The 19,548-nt window shown below is 42.1% G+C and overlaps 1 protein-coding gene across 1 annotated transcript in view; it reads right to left on the bottom strand.

Moving 5' to 3' along the window:
• LOC149843125 (uncharacterized) overlaps nt 1–19,038 on the bottom strand; it is a 45,295-nt gene extending 26,257 nt beyond the window's left edge. The window contains exon 1 of the mRNA XM_089999611.1: nt 18,628–19,038. Within this exon, the coding sequence (XP_089855737.1) occupies nt 18,628–19,023 (396 nt within the window). The 5' untranslated portion in view covers nt 19,024–19,038. The remainder of the gene's footprint in view (nt 1–18,627) is intronic.
• Between the last annotated feature and the right edge of the window lie 510 nt (nt 19,039–19,548).

The raw sequence follows: 19,548 nt of genomic DNA, 5'->3' as shown, positions 1-19,548 counted from the left end.
AATGGTCGAACCTCGTACCGACAGGCGAATCCCATTCTACGAAATTTTCTCTTAAATTTTCAAAACGGAGGCGAGTAATTTTCAAAAACCATTTTCAAAACTTTGGTCGAGTTTGACTCGAAGAATCGTTTCTCTCTCTCGTAGAGGGAGGGAAAAAAATTTGTGATAATAACACTTGGCAGTCGAACAGCCTGATCCGATCAGGTTGTGGGTTAGCAGTGGTCGCAAAACACAAAGTTCAGCAACACAGCGTGCACAGCAATCTGGTCAACGTGATCGGCCATTGCTGGTCTGAATCCAAGAGTACATCGATCATATTTTGCTTCAGGTCGGCATAGCTGAGCATCCTGCGTCAATCAAAATAGTTATTGCGTTAACCACTTGACTTCTCTAGATAGATTTAACGTAACTTTGTGCACAGTCAGTTTAGGCTAGACGTGTTTTATTGTTATTCTTTGGCATTTAGTTAGTTTGCTTAGATTATGTCATAGTTCATACGTGTAATCCAGTAGGTAAACTGAGTCAACATTTTATTCATATTAGCGTGTTTTGATTTGCTATACGGTAGTTAGCTATAATAGTTTTAAATATTAGTGCAGTCGATTTATTCTTGAATCGTTAGTAGTTCAATTTGTTTCACCATTAATTATTCTCAGCTAGTAGATTAGATCAGAATTTTATATGATATTACTTCATATCATTCATTAGATAGACTGCTTTTCGTTTCTTAGAGTTAGCTGCTAAGTTTAGAATTGCTTAGCTCATTAGATAGAGTTAGTTTTGGCTTTGTTTTACAATCAGTTAATTTATTTTAGATTGTTTTATGGTGATTGCATCATGGTTTGATTAGGCGTTATGTCATTGTTCTACGTTATAGGGTAGTTAGTGCATTTTAACCATTTTTCTATAGCTAGCCGTTAATACTTTATAATTCGCAGTTAGATCTTATGTGTTTCTTTAGTTAAATTAGTTAGTTTGAGTTAGTTTTGATTTGAGATTAGTTAGAATCATTTAGTTGATTACATTGTAATTGATTGGATTAGTTTTTTTAGTTAGTTTGTTTTACTATTTCGTCATTTAGTGTTTAGTTTGTTACAAGTTGGTTCATAGTTAGTTCCATGTTAGTTTATTTCTTATTTTTGTGATTTTTCTTTGAAACTAACATTGAATTTCTGTGAGTTTTTGTGTTTTGTTTTGTGTTTCGTTTTGTGATTTTTGCAAAGAAGCGTTTAGACGTGCGGTAAGCCCCTTTTCGTACCCCCGAAGAGCCCTCTGAGGTCCCTAAAAAGTCTCCTCAAAAGACCCTTTATACATAAAGCAAAAATTCAAGAAAACAAGCATAACCTCAAGGGAACTAAAAACTCGAAGCACTGAAGACTTTTTCTCTTATTTTTAGATTAGGATTTCATTTATTTAATTTATTTGGATCTGTAATAAAACCATTTAATTATTTGTTTAAGCCCTTCGCAGAGGGCAGCACTCTCTTAGTTATTTATTTAATTAATTCTTTTTATTTTTGGCAATAAAGAGTAGTTAATTGTTTGCTTGAATACAAAGTATTTTTCCATTCTCTGAGATCGACCCGGACTTCACCACTAGTGTGAACCGGTTTTTATTATTTGTCTCACGGTTTGAACAAACGTTTTTATCAAAAATATATTTTTAAAATGCTTTATTGAAAAAATTGCATCAAATTTTTGGTGTCGTTGCCGAGGAACGGCGATTGAAATACGAGTATTTACTTTATTGCCTCTTGTGTATTCTCGTTTTCCTTAGGTTGCTAGTTTTCTTTCTGGTCTTTGCTTAAGATTGCTAGTTTATTTTCCTGAATACTTATTTAAGATTGCAAGTTTCTTTCGGTACTTAGGAGTTAGAACCACGTTGCTTGCGAGCCTTAAATACCAGCTTACCTTTCTTGCACGGCCCACCTATTAGGATACCCTTAGAGGTGACTGCGCACGATTGGTATTGTGCTCATAGCTTACTTTTCATAAAATAGTTGTGGGTGCAAGTGTGTGGTGCTTGTTTATTTCCTGCTTTTTAGTTATTTTTATTTTATCTGCTTTGTGGTTTGTTGTGGTTTGGTCGCTATGCACGTTATAGAATACCAGTCTCTTAGGACGGTTGCTGCACCGGTCTACTCTCAAGTGCATGCAAGAGTGACGCTCGCTTGACCCCGAGCTTGTGGAGACTTTAGAGGACCCCAAGTCCCTTGTTAGGAGAGCCTGCAAACCTGGCGCCATGGCTAAGGATCAGCAATTGACCCGTTCCCTTAGGAAGTGCTTTATTCTCAATGTTTACACTCCTGCCTCCTGCATTATGAGACCTGATGTAGGAGCCAACCATTTTGAGATCAAGGCCAGTGTCATTCAAATGTTACCAGCATTTTACGGCATTAGCAACAAAGACCCCTATCGTCATCTCGATAAGTTCCTCGAGATCTGTTCTACAGTGTGGATCAATAATTTTGAGGATGACGCGTTAAGGTTAACGGTGTTTCCTTTCTCCCTTAAAGACAAAGTCAAGCACTAGCTAAAAGCTCTAGATACGGTTCAGATTACCACTTGGGAACATATGCAAAGAGAGTTCCTCAAGAAATATTTCCCGATTGGTAAGACAAATCAATATCGAAAAGCCATCACCAGCTTTTCAAAAATTGAGGGGAAAATGTTTCATAAGACATGAGAGAGGATGAAAGATCTTCTCCGGAAGTGTCCCCACCACCAGGTGCCTCATTGACAACTGGTGCAATATTTTTATAACAGACTGACTGAGAAGAACCGTCAAATGGTTGATGCTGCCTGCGGGGGCAATTTCATACTGAAGAGTGAGGATGAGGCATGGGCTCTATTTGAGACCCTAAGTGAGAATTCAATGCATCACGCTTCAGCATCACGATCTGAGAAGGCTACACCTGCCCCTGTTGGAGTCAGGAAGGCTGGTATCTTCGAGTTAGGGACGAACCTTGAGTTGCATAACAAGGTCGACTTGTTGACCCAAAAATTGGATGAGTTGTTGAATCCCTCCCCAGCCATGCAGGTGTGTAACTTGTGTGATAGCCCAGCACACCATGTTTTTGACTGCCCCGTGGCACCACAGTACCCTGAGTTTGTCCAAGAGCAAGCTCAGATGGTGCAAGGTTTCGCCAAGCTCGCACCCAACCTATTTACCAATACCTATAATCCAAGTTGGCGTAACCATCCAAATTTCTCGTAGAGAAATCCACAAATCCAACCCCCATCCCTTCCCAGAACCAACCCAGGCAAGGCGGTTATGCGCCTGGTTTTCAGAAATCTAGCTACCCCCCAACCCAGCCTTCCTATAGTCAACCTTCGTCCCAGGAGCCTGCTTTTAGCCAGTCATTCGAGGACAAGATGTTGCAGGCTTTCTCGGATCTCAAGGCAAACTTGAGTTCCCACACGCACTCCATTGCGAAACTTGAGACGTAGATGGGACAGCTCATCGAGGCGCTTAGCAGGCGAAGCAAGGGGGCATTACCTAGCCAGTTGTTGGTAACCCTAGGGGTACGGACCTGATACATGGCCTGCATATGACATATGCCTATCAAAAGCAAGCTCAAGCGGTTATAACCCTTAGGAGCGGGAAGCAATATAGAGCGAGGGAGGTTGCAGAAGAAAGCGAGAGACCTAGTGAAAAGCAGACAGTCCCTACTGAAATACCTCAGGAAAGCGAGAGGGCTCCCCTATCTGAGCCTTTTAAGTCCTATATCCCCAAAGCTCCCTTTCCTGAGGCATTAGAGAGACCGAAGTCGTTCAGCAAGCAGGGAGTGAACATGCAAGAGATGCTTGAGATATTCAAGCACATTCAGATAAACCTCCCATTGCTAGATACCATCCAGCAAGTCCCTGCATATGCAAAGTTTCTGAAGGAGCTTTGTACACAGAAGAGGAAGTTGAGGTCTCATTTGCTGAAGAAGATTTATCTGACGGAACAGGTGAGTGTGGTGTTACAGCACCAAACCCCACCAAAGCTCAAGGACCCAGGGACTCCTATTATTTCGTATGTCATATGAGACATCACTGTTTAGCGTGCCTTGCTTGACCTTGGGGCAAGTGTGAATATCTTGTCGGGTTTCTTTTATGACAAGTTCGGATTAAAGGAGATGAAGCCAACACCTATGACTCTGCAGCTGGCAGACAGATCGATCAAGGTTCCGCGAGGGATTCTTGATGATGTTCTGGTCAAGGTGGAAGACTTCTACTTCTCTATTGACTTCATTATCTTGGATATGGAGGGAGTGGATGATATGAGGCAGACCCCTATCATTTTAGGTCGCCCCTTCTTGGCCACCGCCAATGCGTGCATCAATTGCCGCACAGGCGCCATAGATGTTTCATTCGGCAATAGGAAGATGATGTTGAACATTTTTCATGCAGCGATAGGCCTTGCAGGCGATGAGGCTTCTTTTGAGGTCGATCTCATTCAAGACCATGTGGAGGCGGAGCATGTTTGGACGTTGAGTGATTCACCTCAGGAGGAGGTTGATGTATCACTCGAGAGAGAGAGAGAGAGAGAGAGAGAGAGAGACTTGGATTGATTGATAGACGGTCCGGTTAGCTAAATTGGACCTGACACTTTGACCTACTCCCTGAGTTAGCAAAGAAGTATGTTCAACCTTTCATTAAGAGTTCGCCCGAACTTGAGTTAAAGCCCTTACCGGCTTCGCTTAAGTACACCTTTTTAGGCAAGGATCGGACTCTTCCCGTCATTATTTCTGCAGACCTGACTGACACTCAGAAGTGTCAGCTTTTGAAGGTCCTACATGAGCATAAGGAGGCGATTGGATGGGCGGTGGCGGATCTGAATGGGATAGACCCCTCCTTTTGCATGCATCGGATTATCATGGATGAGGGTGTCAAGCCCTCAAGAGAGATACAACGGAGGTTGAATCCCCACATGAAAGAAGTGGTGAAGAATGAGGTAGTTAAGTGGTTGGCGCAGGGATCATTTATCCCATCTCCGATAGTCAGTGGGTGAGCCCCACCCAGGTTGTACCCAAAAAGTTTGGGCTCACCGTTAAGCCGAATGAGAAGGAAGAGAGTGTCCCCATGAGGACTACCACGGGGTGGCGAGTATGCATTGATTATAGGAAGTTGAGCAGTGCAACGCGGAAGGATCATTTACCATTGTCGTTCATCGACCAGATTTTAGAGAGACTCGCAGGCCAGCATTATTTTTGCTTCCTGAATGGATATTCAGAATATAATCAGGTGGTCGTTCACCCCGAGGACCAAGAGAAGACGACGTTCACCTGCCCATATGGCACCTTTGCATTTAGGAGAATGTTGTTTGGGCTCTACAATGCCCCGACAACATTTCAACGGTGTATGATGGTGATCTTTTCTTATATGGTAGATGACATCCTTGAGTTTTTCATGGACGATTTTTCGATTTATGGCTCTTCATTTGATGATTGTCTCCAGAAGTTATCGAGAGTGTTGAAGCGTTGCATGGAGATAAATCTTGTGCTTGGTTGGGAGAAGAGTCATTTTATGGTACAGCAGGGGATTGTTCTTGGACATATTGTGTCCGAGAAAGGGATTGAAGTCGATTGCCAAATTATCTTCACCGACCTCTGTACGGCAGATGTGTTCATTCTTAGGGCATGCAGGTTTCTATCGGCAGTTCATTAAGGATTTCAACAGGATTTCTAAACCGCTATGCAACCTTTTGTTGAAAGACCAACCGTTTGTTTTTTATGATGCCTGTTTGAGGACATTTGTGTTCTGAAGGAGGCCCTGACCACAACTCTCATCCTTCGTTCCCCCGATTAGTCAGTGCCTTTCGAGATCATATGTGACGCTTCCGATTACACAGTTGGAGTCATTCTTAGCCAAAAGATAGAACGGAGGTCTTGTGTCATTTATTACGCTAGCAGGACCCTCTCTGATGCTCAGATGCATTATAGGAGCACTGAGAAGGAACTACTAGATGTAGTATTTGCCCTTGAGAAGTTTCGTTCGTATTTATTGGGCTACAAGGTGATCGTTTACTCTGATCATGCCGCTCTACAGTACCTGATGAGTAGAAAGGATGTCAAACTGCGTCTCATTCGGTGGATCCTTCTCCTACAAGAATTTGATCTCGAGATTTGAGATAAGAGTGGATGCGAGAATCGTGTAGCAGATCATCTGTCCAGACTGACTGAGACATCTGCAGATCAGGGACAGATTGATTATTCCTTTCTGGATGAGCAGCTGCTTCATGTCAAGCGTCTGTCCAGGTTAGCGCATTTCATAAACTACTTGGTGATCAGAGAGTTTCCTGCACATTGGAACAGGAACGAGAGAGATCGATTTATGTCGCAGGTGAAACATTATTTCTGGGAGGATCCAGAGTTGTTTCGGTTATGCCCACATCAGGTGATTCGAAGGTGTGTCCCGGAGGAGTACGACTCCATTTTGTCTTTCTGTCATTCTCTAGACTGTGGAGGCTATTTTTCTAGCCGGAAGACCGCTGCGAATGTCCTCCAGTCTGGATTTTGGTGGCCGACACTTCATAGAGATGCTCATGATTTTTGTCGGAGATGCTTATGCTATCAGTAGACAGCGTGCATTTTCAATCGCGATATGATGCCCCTCCTCATTCTTGTCGTTGAGATTTTTGGTGTTTGGGGCATCGATATCATGGGTCCCTTCCCGCCATCGTTTGATTTTGTTTACATTTTAGTGGTGGTTGATTATGTTTCTAAATGGGTCGAGGTCGTGGCCACACGAATCAATGATCATAAAGAAGTGCTTTGATTTATCAAGCACAATATCTTTAGTCGGTTCGGTGTTCTGAGCGATGATTAGTGATGGAGGTACGCACTTTCGGAATGTGCAGGTTGCTTCCTTACTCATAAAGTATTATGTGCATCATCGAATTGTCACCCCATACCATCCACAGACGAGTGACCAGGTCGAGGTCTTCAACAAGAAGATCAAGCGGATTCTTGAAAAGATAATCCGGCCAAACCGCAAGGACTGGTCCCAGCGCCTTGACGATGCATTATGGGCATATCAGACTGCTTTCAAAACCCCGATTGGCATGTCCCCTTACTGATTGGTTTTTGGAAAACCATGTCATCTCCCTGTTGAGTTGGAGCATAGGGCGTATTGGGCTATCAAAAAGTTGAATTTTGATATGGCCCAAGCTGGCACAAAGAGGAAATTGCAGATGAGTGAGCTTGAGGAGTTGCGAAATGAGGCTTACAAGAGTGCCAAGATCTACAAGGCTCGAACAAAGCATTTTCATGATCAGCATATTTTGAGGAAACAGTTGGAACCTGGCCAGAGGGTCTAGCTTTATAATTCGTAGCTCCATCTTTTTCCAGGGAAGCTAAAATCCAGATGGGATGGCCCGTTCATAGTCCACAGAGTTTTTCCACATGGAGCTATTGATATTTTGGACCCTCAAACGGGTAGCATTTTCAAGATCAACGGGCAACGGCTGAAGCCTTACATTTCTGATGTCGTGGTTAGTTAGGATATCGAGGTCATTGACCTCGTTGATGAGTGAGGCAATACACAGGGTTTGTATGTTGTATTTTTTAGGATTAGATTTTTGGTTCTTTAGTAGTTTTCTTAGGATATGTTTTTCTTCTTTCATGAGTTTGATGCCAGATCATGTATGCATTTAGTGAATTTTTTATGAGTTATATTCATTGAGACAGGTGGAATCTCTGCAGAGCCAGTACAGAGCAACATCAGGTAAGATTCCTCTGTGTGGAGCAGGTGACTTCTACTACTTTCCTCCCATTTATATTATTTCTCATATACATTCATTCAGTCTCATGCAAGCATGAGGAGTGCCACTGAGGACAGTGTCATTCAAGCATGGGGGAGGGTGTAGTTTGCACACCCAAATTTTTCTATATTGATGAAAACTCATGAAAATTGGGCTTTTAAGGAATGAGTTTGATCTTATATGAATGGTTTACATAATCTAATGTTTTTAGAGAATTTTTTAAGCCCCACAAAAAAAAATTCCGAAACTGATTTAGAAAACCATGGTTATTTACGTGGATTTCAAAGAAATTGTGATAAATGCATGTTAGAGTTTATTTTGAATCATAAGTATAAATATGCACAGTTTTATTTTTGAAAAACTAAGCAAATGAATAACATTGCATTCATGAGCTCAAAAAGTGAAAAGAGTATACGTTTAGTTGTTTGGTATCTTCGTATTCCCTAGTAGCTGGGCTCAGACACAAGTTGAAGTGTTTGATTCCCATGTTGAAAAGGATAATGAAGGAAGTCACTTCTTTGTCTAAGTTAATATCTGTGGCCTATTTTGTTCGAGCAAGTAGATCCTGCGGGGTGTTTACACCTGTTGCCCTAAAGTCATCTGGTTTGGGAGCCACCGGCCCAAAAGCCTCTTACATGAACTTTATAGAGAGCCTAATAGATGTTGACATTGCACATGACAGTGAAGCAAACTATACGTAAAACTATGAAAATGAAAGGTCTAGTGACTCGAGCAATTAAGTCTGAGGGATACTTTGTATTTGGTGCTCTAAGGTCGTCTGGCCTGGAAGTCACTGACCCAAAGCTCGTTACATGGGTCACAAAAACTGGAAATTTGATATAGTGCTCAACAAAAAGAAAGAAAAAAAGTGAAAAATTTGAAAATCTGGAAAAAAAAAAAAAGAAAAAAAAAAGCGTAAAAGAAAAAGTTCATTGCTTAGAAGCAAATATTGAGAAAACCTGTACACAAAATATATGAGTAAGGATAAGTAAATAATGACATATATATATTTGATTTTCTGAGAATAAAGCATAAATAATTACTATATTTAGAAAAGTAGAAGAAAAAGTTTTATTCTGTGGTGGCATGCAGTAACGCCCCAAAATTTCAAACTTGAGAACCTTTCAGAAAACAGGCAAGAGACTAGAAAAATCTCTTTCCTTCAGAATTTGTTTATGAAATCAACGGAAAGTTATTCTTTTATTAAATTCAGAAAGGCAAGCGGACAACTTTGGGCACGTTAGCTAAAAGAACCAAACTCACAAAATTCGGATATCCCAAGGAAAATCCGTTACAAAACCCAAAACGTCCAGGACGCGAGCTAAGAGCAGAAAAAAGAAGTCTTGAAGTCATCTTGCAATCACGCTATCGCCCGGGGTGTACCAAATCATCACATGTACCCATAGAATGGGTTAGTTTCGCGAACAACTAATACGTGCACAAGAGAGACTAACAGGAAACTGAATTAAGTACATTTAATTCAGTATGCTAAGCAGTTTAAAACAGATATGCAATTAAACATGTAAATTGTGCAAGTAGTAAGCAATTCAAAGCAGGTAAGCAGTAAGCAGCTCAAAGCAAGTAAGCAGTAAGCAGCTCAAAGCAAGTAAGCAGTGCAAGCGGTAAGCGGTGCAAATGCGTAAGCAGTGCAAATGCGTAAGTAGTGCAAGCGAGTAAGCAGTGCAAATACGTAAAACGTAGCAAGACGATTCATTTGATTGTAAGCTATGAACTACCACGCTACAAGCTTGTTCTCGCTCCTAGAACGGGGTCTCTACATTTAATCATTATCAGGGCATCGTTTGTCGCTCTCACCATTTCTAACAAACTCTTTGTCCTGAACAACCTTAGACTATTCTCATCTCTCAAGGCTTTACGCGGCCACCTGTCACCGGTTATAACTCACCTAAGGCGTCATACTTTCTCAGAAAAAACCACCCTTCCATAGAAGGTCCAAAACATGATCATGATCTAAAATCGCTAAAGATCTGATTCTCACATCAGGGTTCAACATGTAATCATGCTAAAACAGAAAGCCAAAACTATAGATTTATAACTGGCGATCTCAAACAATCTTAGAAGATCATCACAGCTCACCATAACTTTTTATGGTAAGCAAAAACACAAGATCCACGTCGGATCGCTCGGTCTGAGAGATATACGACCTGACAAGGAATTACCGCCCTAGAGGATATACCTGGTCTTGGACGATACACTTCCTCACAGGAGTTCACCGTCTTTGCGGCTACCCGTTCGTGGACAGTGTACATCCTCACAGAGATTCTACCGCTCTAGCGGGATTACCCGATCTGGAAAATGTACAACCTCACAAGGAATTACCGCCCTAAATGGTATAACTGGTCTTGGACCATACACTTCCTCACAGGACTTCACTGTCTTTGCGGCTACCCGTTCGTGGACAGTGTACATCCTCACAGAGAATCTACCACTCTAGCCGGGTCACCTGGTCTTGATCATACATACCCTTACAGCGAAACCTTTGGGAAGCCGGTCCCCAACAAATGTCATCTACAATGAAAACCATTGTAATACATGCATCAACACAAATGACCGCTCTCAGGGTCGATATCTACTATTACAATCAACAAGATCAACGCCGGATCACCTGGTCTGGAAAATGTATAACCTTACAAGGAATTCCGCCCTAGATGGTATACCTAGTCTTGAACCATACACTTCCTCACAGGAGTTCACCGTCTTTGCGGCTACCCGTTCGTTGACAGTGTACATCCTCATAGAGAATCTACCACTCTAGCCGGTTACCTGGTCTTTATCATACATGCCCTCGCAGATAATCCTTTGGAGATCAAGTCCTCAACAGATACCATACTCAGTGATACATGCATCTATACAATCGACTGCTCCGAACAATTGACTGCTCTTGGGGTCAATAGCCACAATATGGGCACAAGCATGTATACCAGCAATATGCATCGTATCACTTCACATGGTAAAACAAATCACAATATCACAGGTTCCTCCAATAAGGTTCCATGAACCATGAACATTTTATCGCATACTTCCAACATTTCTTATCATGTGGCATATCAATCACATCACACAGAAACATATAATATTACGCATCGTGTTATTGCCACAAGGAACATTGCAATCCTCAAATAGGACCTCAAAGCATGCGTAAACGACACATGAGAACACGCAGATATGGCAATCCAACTGATTCTATAGGCGAAGAGTAACTAACTCTATCCGACAACCAAACAAAACAACTGAATAAGACAAGCACTCATAACAAGGCTCGTGATACATACAATTATCATCAAATGGCTCAGTCCATCAGCAAGTAATTAAATTAATCGTAAGGCATAAACCATTGCATCACAAGTCATTCATAAGCAATCATACGGCAGCAGTTATATCACAATATGTAAGCAGCTTATAAGACAAGCGATCACATCAATCTTAGTTGCCACCAGTTCGTAGATTACGAGTTGTATGCAATCCCATCAATCATAAGAGACGCAAGCCAACAAGTGCTACGTTACAATAAGCACCAAGCAGTTCGACCAAGGGGTAAAGCAAGTAATTAACCAGTGTGAACAGACTTTATGTTTCGATATTACTGGACTACGGGTACGCGCAGGAAAAACGTAGAAACAACTGAGACTAGTTCGGGCGTCTATTATTCTATGTATTTTCAATAACCCGAATAGCTAGTTGAGTCCGCTCCTAAAGGAACGGCTTTAGCCGAGAGAAGATTCCCCAAAGGCAGGTAAGCAGTGCCACGGATGCATCCAACTTCTGCAGAAGTGTTGAGTTAACTATTGTAGCCCCTTTCCCCTAACTCCAATGACTGGGGAGGCCGGATCATTGCCCGTGGGGTGGTTGTTAACAACCTGTCCATTGGAGTTTTGTACCGCTCTGTCCTCTCTCTTGACAGACAACAAGAAGCGAATGGGTGCGTTAGGGGTTGCTTAACTAACGACCCATCCTATGTTGTGGTCTTTAAACCACTCGAGCATCTTGGCTGTAAAGGCGAATGTGAGGTCATTTTATGTGATTACAGCATTGTGCATTTAGCACTATTCGAGGTCGCACGACTGTCTCATCCGATCATCGTAGTACTAGCGTGTAGTGCACGACTACAAGTACTCTAGAATGAAAAGGGTATAGTTCCTCAATAGAAACCTCAACAGGAGTGTTTCAAAAAGATATAATGTTTCTCAAGCTTTACTTTGATATTCTTTATCTTTTGAAAGAGTCAGCAGCTTGTGCCAACATTTGGCATGTGATTATCTCGAATCTCATCCGTTATTAGGGTATCTACATGCCTCGCATGACTCGATACCGACCTCGATAGACGGAATACGGGTTTCTCAACAGAACCAGTCAATCACATCCTCCAAATGCTTCGATTTGAGCAGACTTTGATGCTTTTACGCAGCTCCCTAAAATCTCAAGTCGACTCTGCAAGACTGCGTACACGAAGAGCCAGGATCCTTGCGAGGTATCTCTCTCCTTAGACGAGGATGTATCGCTCGCTCCCGACTGAACTCTTGTCGCAAGAGGGAGAGTGGTAGATGTCTCTTGCATCCTCCACGAGGATGCCTCAAAAGCGTATGCAATAAGCGAGAACCTGAGCGTCATCTGCAATAGCAAGGCAGTAACAACACATGCAAAAGCAAGAGCTTGGGCGCAAAGCGCGACGACAAAGTAAAGACTGTGAGCAGGAGTGCAACGCAAAACCTTTGCGCGATGCGCGACAACAAAGTAAAGACTGTAAGCAGAAGTGCAGCGCAAAACCTTTGCGCGATGCGCGACGACAAAGTAAAGACTATAAACAGGAGTGCAGCGCAAAACCTTTGCGCGATACACGACGACAAAGTAAAGACTGTAAGCAGAATTACAACGCAAAACCTTTGCGCGATGCGCTATGACAAAGTAAAGACTGTAAGCAGGAGTGCAACGCAAAACCTTTGCGTGATGCGTGACGACAAAGTAAAGACTGTAAGCAGGAGTGTAACGCAAAACCTTTGTGCGATGCGCGACGGCAAAGTAAAGGATTGTAAGCAGAAGTGCAACGCAAAACCTTTGCGCGATGCGCAACGGCAAAGTAAAGGACAAGGATCGCGAAACCGCGTCATTGAGTTAAATGCGTACTCGTATAAATATATATGATATATATATATGCATATATATTTATTTAATTATCCTTTTTAGTTAATTGAACTTAATTCAATTGTCCAAGTCTTTTGTGCAATCTTCCCCTACCTTGGAGAGTTGCAAGCTTGATGGCGTCTGCGGGTGTAAACGATGAATGGCTCGGGTCGCGGAGCGCAAGCGGGATCCATCGTACGAACTGCAAAAGCGACAGTCTTAGCACGCTAACACCAAAAATAGAAGGTCAGGGACACTGTCGTCGTCCTGACGTAAGGGAAGCAGAGGTAGGGGCATCGTGCCCTTGCGCACCTGCTATAAGCGCAAGAAGCAGGGGCAGGGGTTGTGAGCCCCTGTCGACCTGCTGTCAGCAAACAACAAGGAGGCAGGGGCCTCACTCTTGCCGACAAAAAGCCACAGAGTCAGAATAGAAAAGGCAGGGGAGGGAGCAGAGGCTCCCTGCCGAACCTGCCTCAACAGGAAACATGACAGGGGGCACAGCCCCTTGCTGAAAACGAGAAAGGTAGGGGCTTTGCCCCTGCCAGCAACAACCAGAAAACAAATGAGGTGTAGGGGGGCTTCGCCCCCTGCCGGGAAACACAAGGCAGAGGGACGAAGCCCCCTGCTAGGAAACACAAAGCAGGAGCCTCGCCCCCTGCCAAAAAACACAAGGCAAAGGGGCGAAGCCCCGTGCCAGGAAACGCAAGAAGGCAGGGGACCTCGCCCCATGCCAAAAAACACAAGGCAGAGGGGCGAAGCCCCCTGCCGGGAAAACACGCTGCAGGGAGGCGAAGCCCCATGCCGGAAATAACAAAAGCAGGGGGAGCCTCGCCCCCTGCCGTCAAACACAAGAGGGAAAGGGGGCGAAGCCCCCTGCTGAAAGGCAAAAAGAATGCAGAGGGCTCGCCCCCTGCCAAGAAAACAAGAGGCATCGGGAGGGGCTGGGCCCCTCCCTCGCAAAACTCATTGCAGGGAGGGGGCTCTGCCCCTCCCCTGCGATTTAAGGCAGCAAGGAGGGGGGCTTTGCCCCTCCCTTGCGATTGAGTGAAGCAGGGAGGTGGCTCAGCCCCTCCCTGCGCAACAGAGAAGTGAGGGAGAAAGAGAGGGGATCGAGGGAGAGACGAGAGCAAAGAGAGGAATGAGGAGGCTGCCGAAGAGGAGCTCACCGAAAGGGAGCTCGCCGGAAGGAGGGTCGTCGGCTTGCGAGTGTTGTCGGTGCCTTCGCTGCAAAGAGAAGGAAGAAGGTGGTGGCCAACGGCGGATGGGGGTCTCCAGCGAGCTGACGAGAGAGAATCGGGGGGGGGGGGGGGGGGGGGGGGAGGTACAGAGAGGGCCAGCGAGAGACGGTGAGGCGAAAGAGCGAGAGAGCAGAAGGGAAGGAGTGCAAAGAGAATGAGAGGGCACGAGGCGGTGAGGAGGGTTTTGTAACCCTCCTCCTGCCTGCCTCGCTGTCTTTTAATGACAGCGAGAGGCAGTGGCCTCGGGTCGGGTTCGGATCCGTCCCAAATCAATTCAATTTTTTTCCCAGTTATTACACATGCAAAAGACTTTAATTATGTTTTGATAATGTAATGGCATGTAATATTTGTGAAAACAAACTTCTCAATTGCCTAATGCTTTTTGAAGTTGAATTTGTATGCATACATGATAGAGATATTTATGGATAGCATCACTGCAAACCCTCACGAGACCTTACTCGTCCACTGGGGTAACCCATGGGTTTAAAAGGCTTGTTGCATACGCTAAATGCAACCGTGATTCCTACGAAAGTGAGTCAGGTTTTTGTTTGTTTTAGTTTATTTTTATTAGGACAGTTTGCTCAAGGACTAACAAACGATAAGCATGGAGAAATTTGATTATGCATAATTTTTTTGCATAAATTCATACATTTGCATGCATAATCATGTGCAATAATTGCTTAAAAAATACCTGTTTGCAAAGGTTTTCATCGATTTCCATCAAATTGTAATTTGAGCAAATTTTAGTCCTCTTTTAGCCTTTTTGTAAAATTAAATAGGTGTTTAGAAAATGAAGTCTTTGGAAATATTTGAAAATTTTATGGACTCTTTCTGAAATTTTTCTAACAAAACCTAATTAACCCTAATCACTAACCATAAATAAGAGATTAAGAGACAGAGGGGGGCATCTCCCACCTTGAGAATCACGCCCCCTCTTTCTGTCCCCCTCTCTTGTTCTTCTTCCGTCCTTTCTCTCTTCTCTCTTCTCTCTTCTCTCTTCTCTCTTCTCTCTTCTCTCTCTCTCTCTTTTACCTCTCTCTACCAGCCGGTTTCTTCTTTCCCTCTCTTGTACTTCTTCGTCTTCCTCTTTTCCTCTTTTTCTTTCTCTCCTCTACCCTTTTCCTCGCCAGCAGTTTCTGCTTCCTTCATCAAAGGGTGTAGTGTCACGAGCATAGATCGTGGAAGACCACTCTTTTCTCTCAATCCATCTGTTGGAAACGGACCAGTAGGTACGTCACTTTCTCCCTCTTTTCTTTACGTAGTACTGCATGCATTAGCTTTCTAGGTTCTTATTTATTCTTTTTCTTTCTGCTGCATAATAGAAATCCCTGTTTCATTAATTTTAGCATAGGTAGCCTGCCATCAGTTTGGTTAATCATAATATTAAAACAAAACAAAAAAAGAGATGTATTACACAGGCTGCATGTTTGTGTCAGATTGGGGCATTCTGATCTTTTGATCAGATTGACCAGATTTGATCCGATTTGTTGCCTGGGCAGCCGAACAGCCTGATCCAATCAGGTTGTGGGTTAGCAGTGGTCGCAAAACACAAAGTTCAGCAACACAGCGTGCGCAGCAATCAGGTCAACGTGATCGGCCATTGCTGGTCTGAATCCAAGAGTACATCGATCATATTTTGCTTCAGGTCGGCATAGCTGAACATCCTGCGTCAATCAGAATAGTTATTGTGTTAACCACTTGACTTTTCTAGATAGATTTAACGTAACTTTGTGCACAGTCAGTTAGGCTAGACGTGTTTTATTGTTATTCTTTGGCATTTAGTTAGTTTGCTTAGATTATGTCATAGTTCATACGTGTAATCCGGTAGGTAAACTGAGTCAACATTTTATTCATATTAGCTTGTTTTGATTTGCTATACGGTAGTTAGCTATAATAGTTTTAATTCTTAGTGCAGTCGATTTATTCTTGAATCGTTCGTAGTTCAATTTGTTTCACCGTTAATTATTCTCAGCTAGTAGATTAGATCAGAATTTTATATGATATTACTTCATATCATTCATTAGGTAGACTGCCTTATGTTTCTTAGAGTTAGCTGCTAAGTTTAGAATTGCTTAGCTCATTAGATAGAGTTAGTTTTGGCTTTGTTTTACAATCAGTTAATTTATTTTAGATTGTTTTATGGTGATTGCATCATGGTTTGATTAGGCGTTATGTCATTGTTCTACGTTATAGGGTAGTTAGTGCATTTTAACCATTTTTCTGTAGCTAGCCGTTAATACTTTATAATTCGCAGTTAGATCTTATGTGTTTCTTTAGTTAAATTAGTTAGTTTGAGTTAGTTTTGATTTGAGATTAGTTAGAATCTTTTGGTTGATTACATTGTAATTGATTGGATTAGTTTTTTTAGTTAGTCTGTTTTAGTATTTCGTCATTTAGTGTTTAGTTTGTTACAAGTTGGTTCATAGTTAGTTCCATGTTATGAGTTTATTCCATGTTAGTTTATTTCTTATTTTTGTGATTTTTCATTGAAACTGACATTGAATTTCTGTGAGTTTTGGTGTTTTGTTTTGTGTTTCATTTTGTGATTTTTGCAAAGAAGCGTTTAGACGTGTGGTAAGCCCCTTTTCGTACCCCCGAAGAGCCCCTCTGAGGTCCCTAAAAAGTCTCCTCAAAAGGCCCTTTATACCCTCATAAAGCAAAAATTCAAGAAAACAAGCATAACCTCAAGGGGACTAAAGACCCGAAGCACTGAAGACTTTTTCTTTTATTTTTAGATTAGGATTTCATTTATTTAATTCATTTGGGTCTGTAATAAAACCATTTAATTATTTGTTTAAGCCCTTCACAGAGGGCAGTACTCTCTTAGTTATTTATTTAATTAATTCTTTTTATTTTTGGCAATAAAGAGTAGTTAATTGTTTGCTTGAATACAAAGTATTTTCCTGTTCCCTGAGATCGACCCGGACTTTACCACTAGTGTGAACCGGTTTTTATTATTTGATGCACGGTTTGTACAAACATTTTTATCAAAAATATATTTTTAAAATGCTTTATTGAAAAAGTTGCATCAATGCTCATCTATTGTTCTATTTCCTTTCTTGAGATCTTGCAATTGTGACTTGAGTTGCATGATGTGGGATCTTATTTGGGAAACATATGACCATTTTAAAGCAGACCACACAGCATATGCAGAGTGTAACCCAACTAGCTCAGTATGAATCAGCTCAGACAATGATGATATGATCCAACTTAGGATAAGTTGATCATATTTCAGTCATTTTATGTAAGAAAGATTCATCTCCATTGAGTCTCCAACAAATTTTAGGGGTGAAGGCTTACTATCATCAATGTACCCCATGATACGGTAGGTGTGGAGAATCGGTATGAATTGCAACTCCCAGAGAAGGTAGTTCTATGAGGTCAATTTGATGGCCAAGTAATGATACACATTACTAGGCATGGATGGAGACGAAGGGTTGAAAATGGATGCAGATGCATTTGGGATCCATCACTATTAGCAAGCGCGGGATTTGAGAGGGGATCTATTATGGTGGCTCTGATAGCATAAAATAACACAAGCAACCACACAATGGGCAATGACTTAGCGGTTCGACAATTCACATGCCTACATCCACAGGGAAAACAGCTCTCACCTTAGATCACCTAAGAGCTTTGATTGTTATTGTATTTATAACAATACAAGTCCCCAATGAGAGGATTTCTTTGGGTTACAAGTTTTTGAGGTTTGGAGGACTATTGAGAGTTTACACGTTTTTGGGACTTGGAATCTTGGGAGATTTGCTTGAGTTGGGATCCTTGAGAGTCCCACGTTAGAGAGTCCTTCTTGAGGGAGTCCAACGTGAGAGGGTCCTTGAGAGAGTCCAACGTCTTGGGAGAGTCCAACGTCTTGGGAGAGCCCAACGTGAGAGAGTCCAACGTGTGCTTTAACAATTGTTTGATTCTATATCCAATTGTATGATCATCATGAAATCCACATATGCCAATAAACATGAAAGAAATGTTTTCACAGTAGCTATTAAGGAACAAAAAATAAAAGTAAACCAAAGAGAAAGGCAACAAAAGTTTTCATCTTATGCAGAAATGTAGACCATAAGCACATAGATTTCAGATACGTGAACATCATGACCAGCAGATGTTCAAGCATATTTTAAGCACTCCAACTGCAGGAAGAAATAACTTAAATAACAGAAATACAACACCGAAAAAGAAAAAAAAAACAGCAAAACAATGTCAATCATTAAATATAAAAGGAATAAAAATAATAAAATAAATCTGAACACAAAATAATTCAATTTGCTCATGGCAACCACAATCTGGAGAATCATGTGTTTAGCAGTATGAACCTCACAATTTCTATATTCACAATGAATCATGAGAAAAAAAATACACAAATTAAAAAGAAACAAAAGAAAGTGTACCCTTATGCATCAAACTTAGATTTTGAATTCCAAAAATCAACCGAACCTACTTTCCCAAAAACTGAAAAGACCAGCAGAACAAAAACCCGCAAAGGACTCACCTTGTGCATGGAATCTAAATTGGTGGGTGAACAGTATTTGGCAGTATGGTCATCATCCTTGTGTTCCCAAATGGCAGAAACAGAAGCATGGCAGCCTTGAGTGACTATGCTGCCAAGAGGCCAAGTGTCTACGAGGTCCCTCCTCAACACTACGTACTGAACTATGACACCATCATCCCCTTCCTTCCCTTTCTCCTTCTCTCCCTCCTTCTCAGTGTGCAAATCGCCATCTTTTGATGAGATATCTTGTGGTTGTGGGGGGCCATCAGGATTGGTCATGATGGGCTTGGAGGACAATACCCCACAAACCCCAACCCTAGATTGTGTCAGAAACCTTGAAGGTGCCAAGGAGATGGTGGGATGGAACAAAGGCTTTGGGGTTATGGATAGCAGCATCTCAGAGATGGCCTGCCAACACCACCAAAAACAATTTTCCTTCTCTTTTTCCCATAAATGACATTACTGACCCTTGATCCAGACATGGGGTCCGACCCGTATACTACACGGGCTTTAAGGGATGACAACGGATCGGATTTGTAGTAGTCAGATTTAGTGGAGCAAATAAAATCGGATATTTTGATTGATAATCAGATTTGGATTCGGTATTGTAGTCTTGCACCCAGTCTTGCATTTGAATCTGAATCCAAAGCGAATATAAATGCGATGGATAACTTGAATTCGATTACATACAAAATATATCAGATTAGCCAGTCAGATCTGGATATGGTATTACCTTTTTTCTAAATCCGACTGTAAATCCAAATTCCATTAGGCAGTATCTGATTAGCTATTTTTTCATAGCAGCAGACATGAGCGAATTAAGACCCCTCCTGTTTAGGGGTGTCAATGGTCACGTTTAGTTCGGATACAGTAGAACCAGACCCATACTTTATTTTAGATGATGGTACCCGTCTGGACTCG

Source organism: Nuphar pumila, chromosome 3 (assembly GCF_984573655.1).
Source record: "Nuphar pumila chromosome 3, dmNupPumi1.hap1.1, whole genome shotgun sequence".
In the NCBI taxonomy this organism is placed as follows: domain Eukaryota; kingdom Viridiplantae; phylum Streptophyta; class Magnoliopsida; order Nymphaeales; family Nymphaeaceae; genus Nuphar; species Nuphar pumila.
Note: the sequence above shows the minus strand (reverse complement) of the source record. Positions and strands in the feature narration are given on the sequence as shown.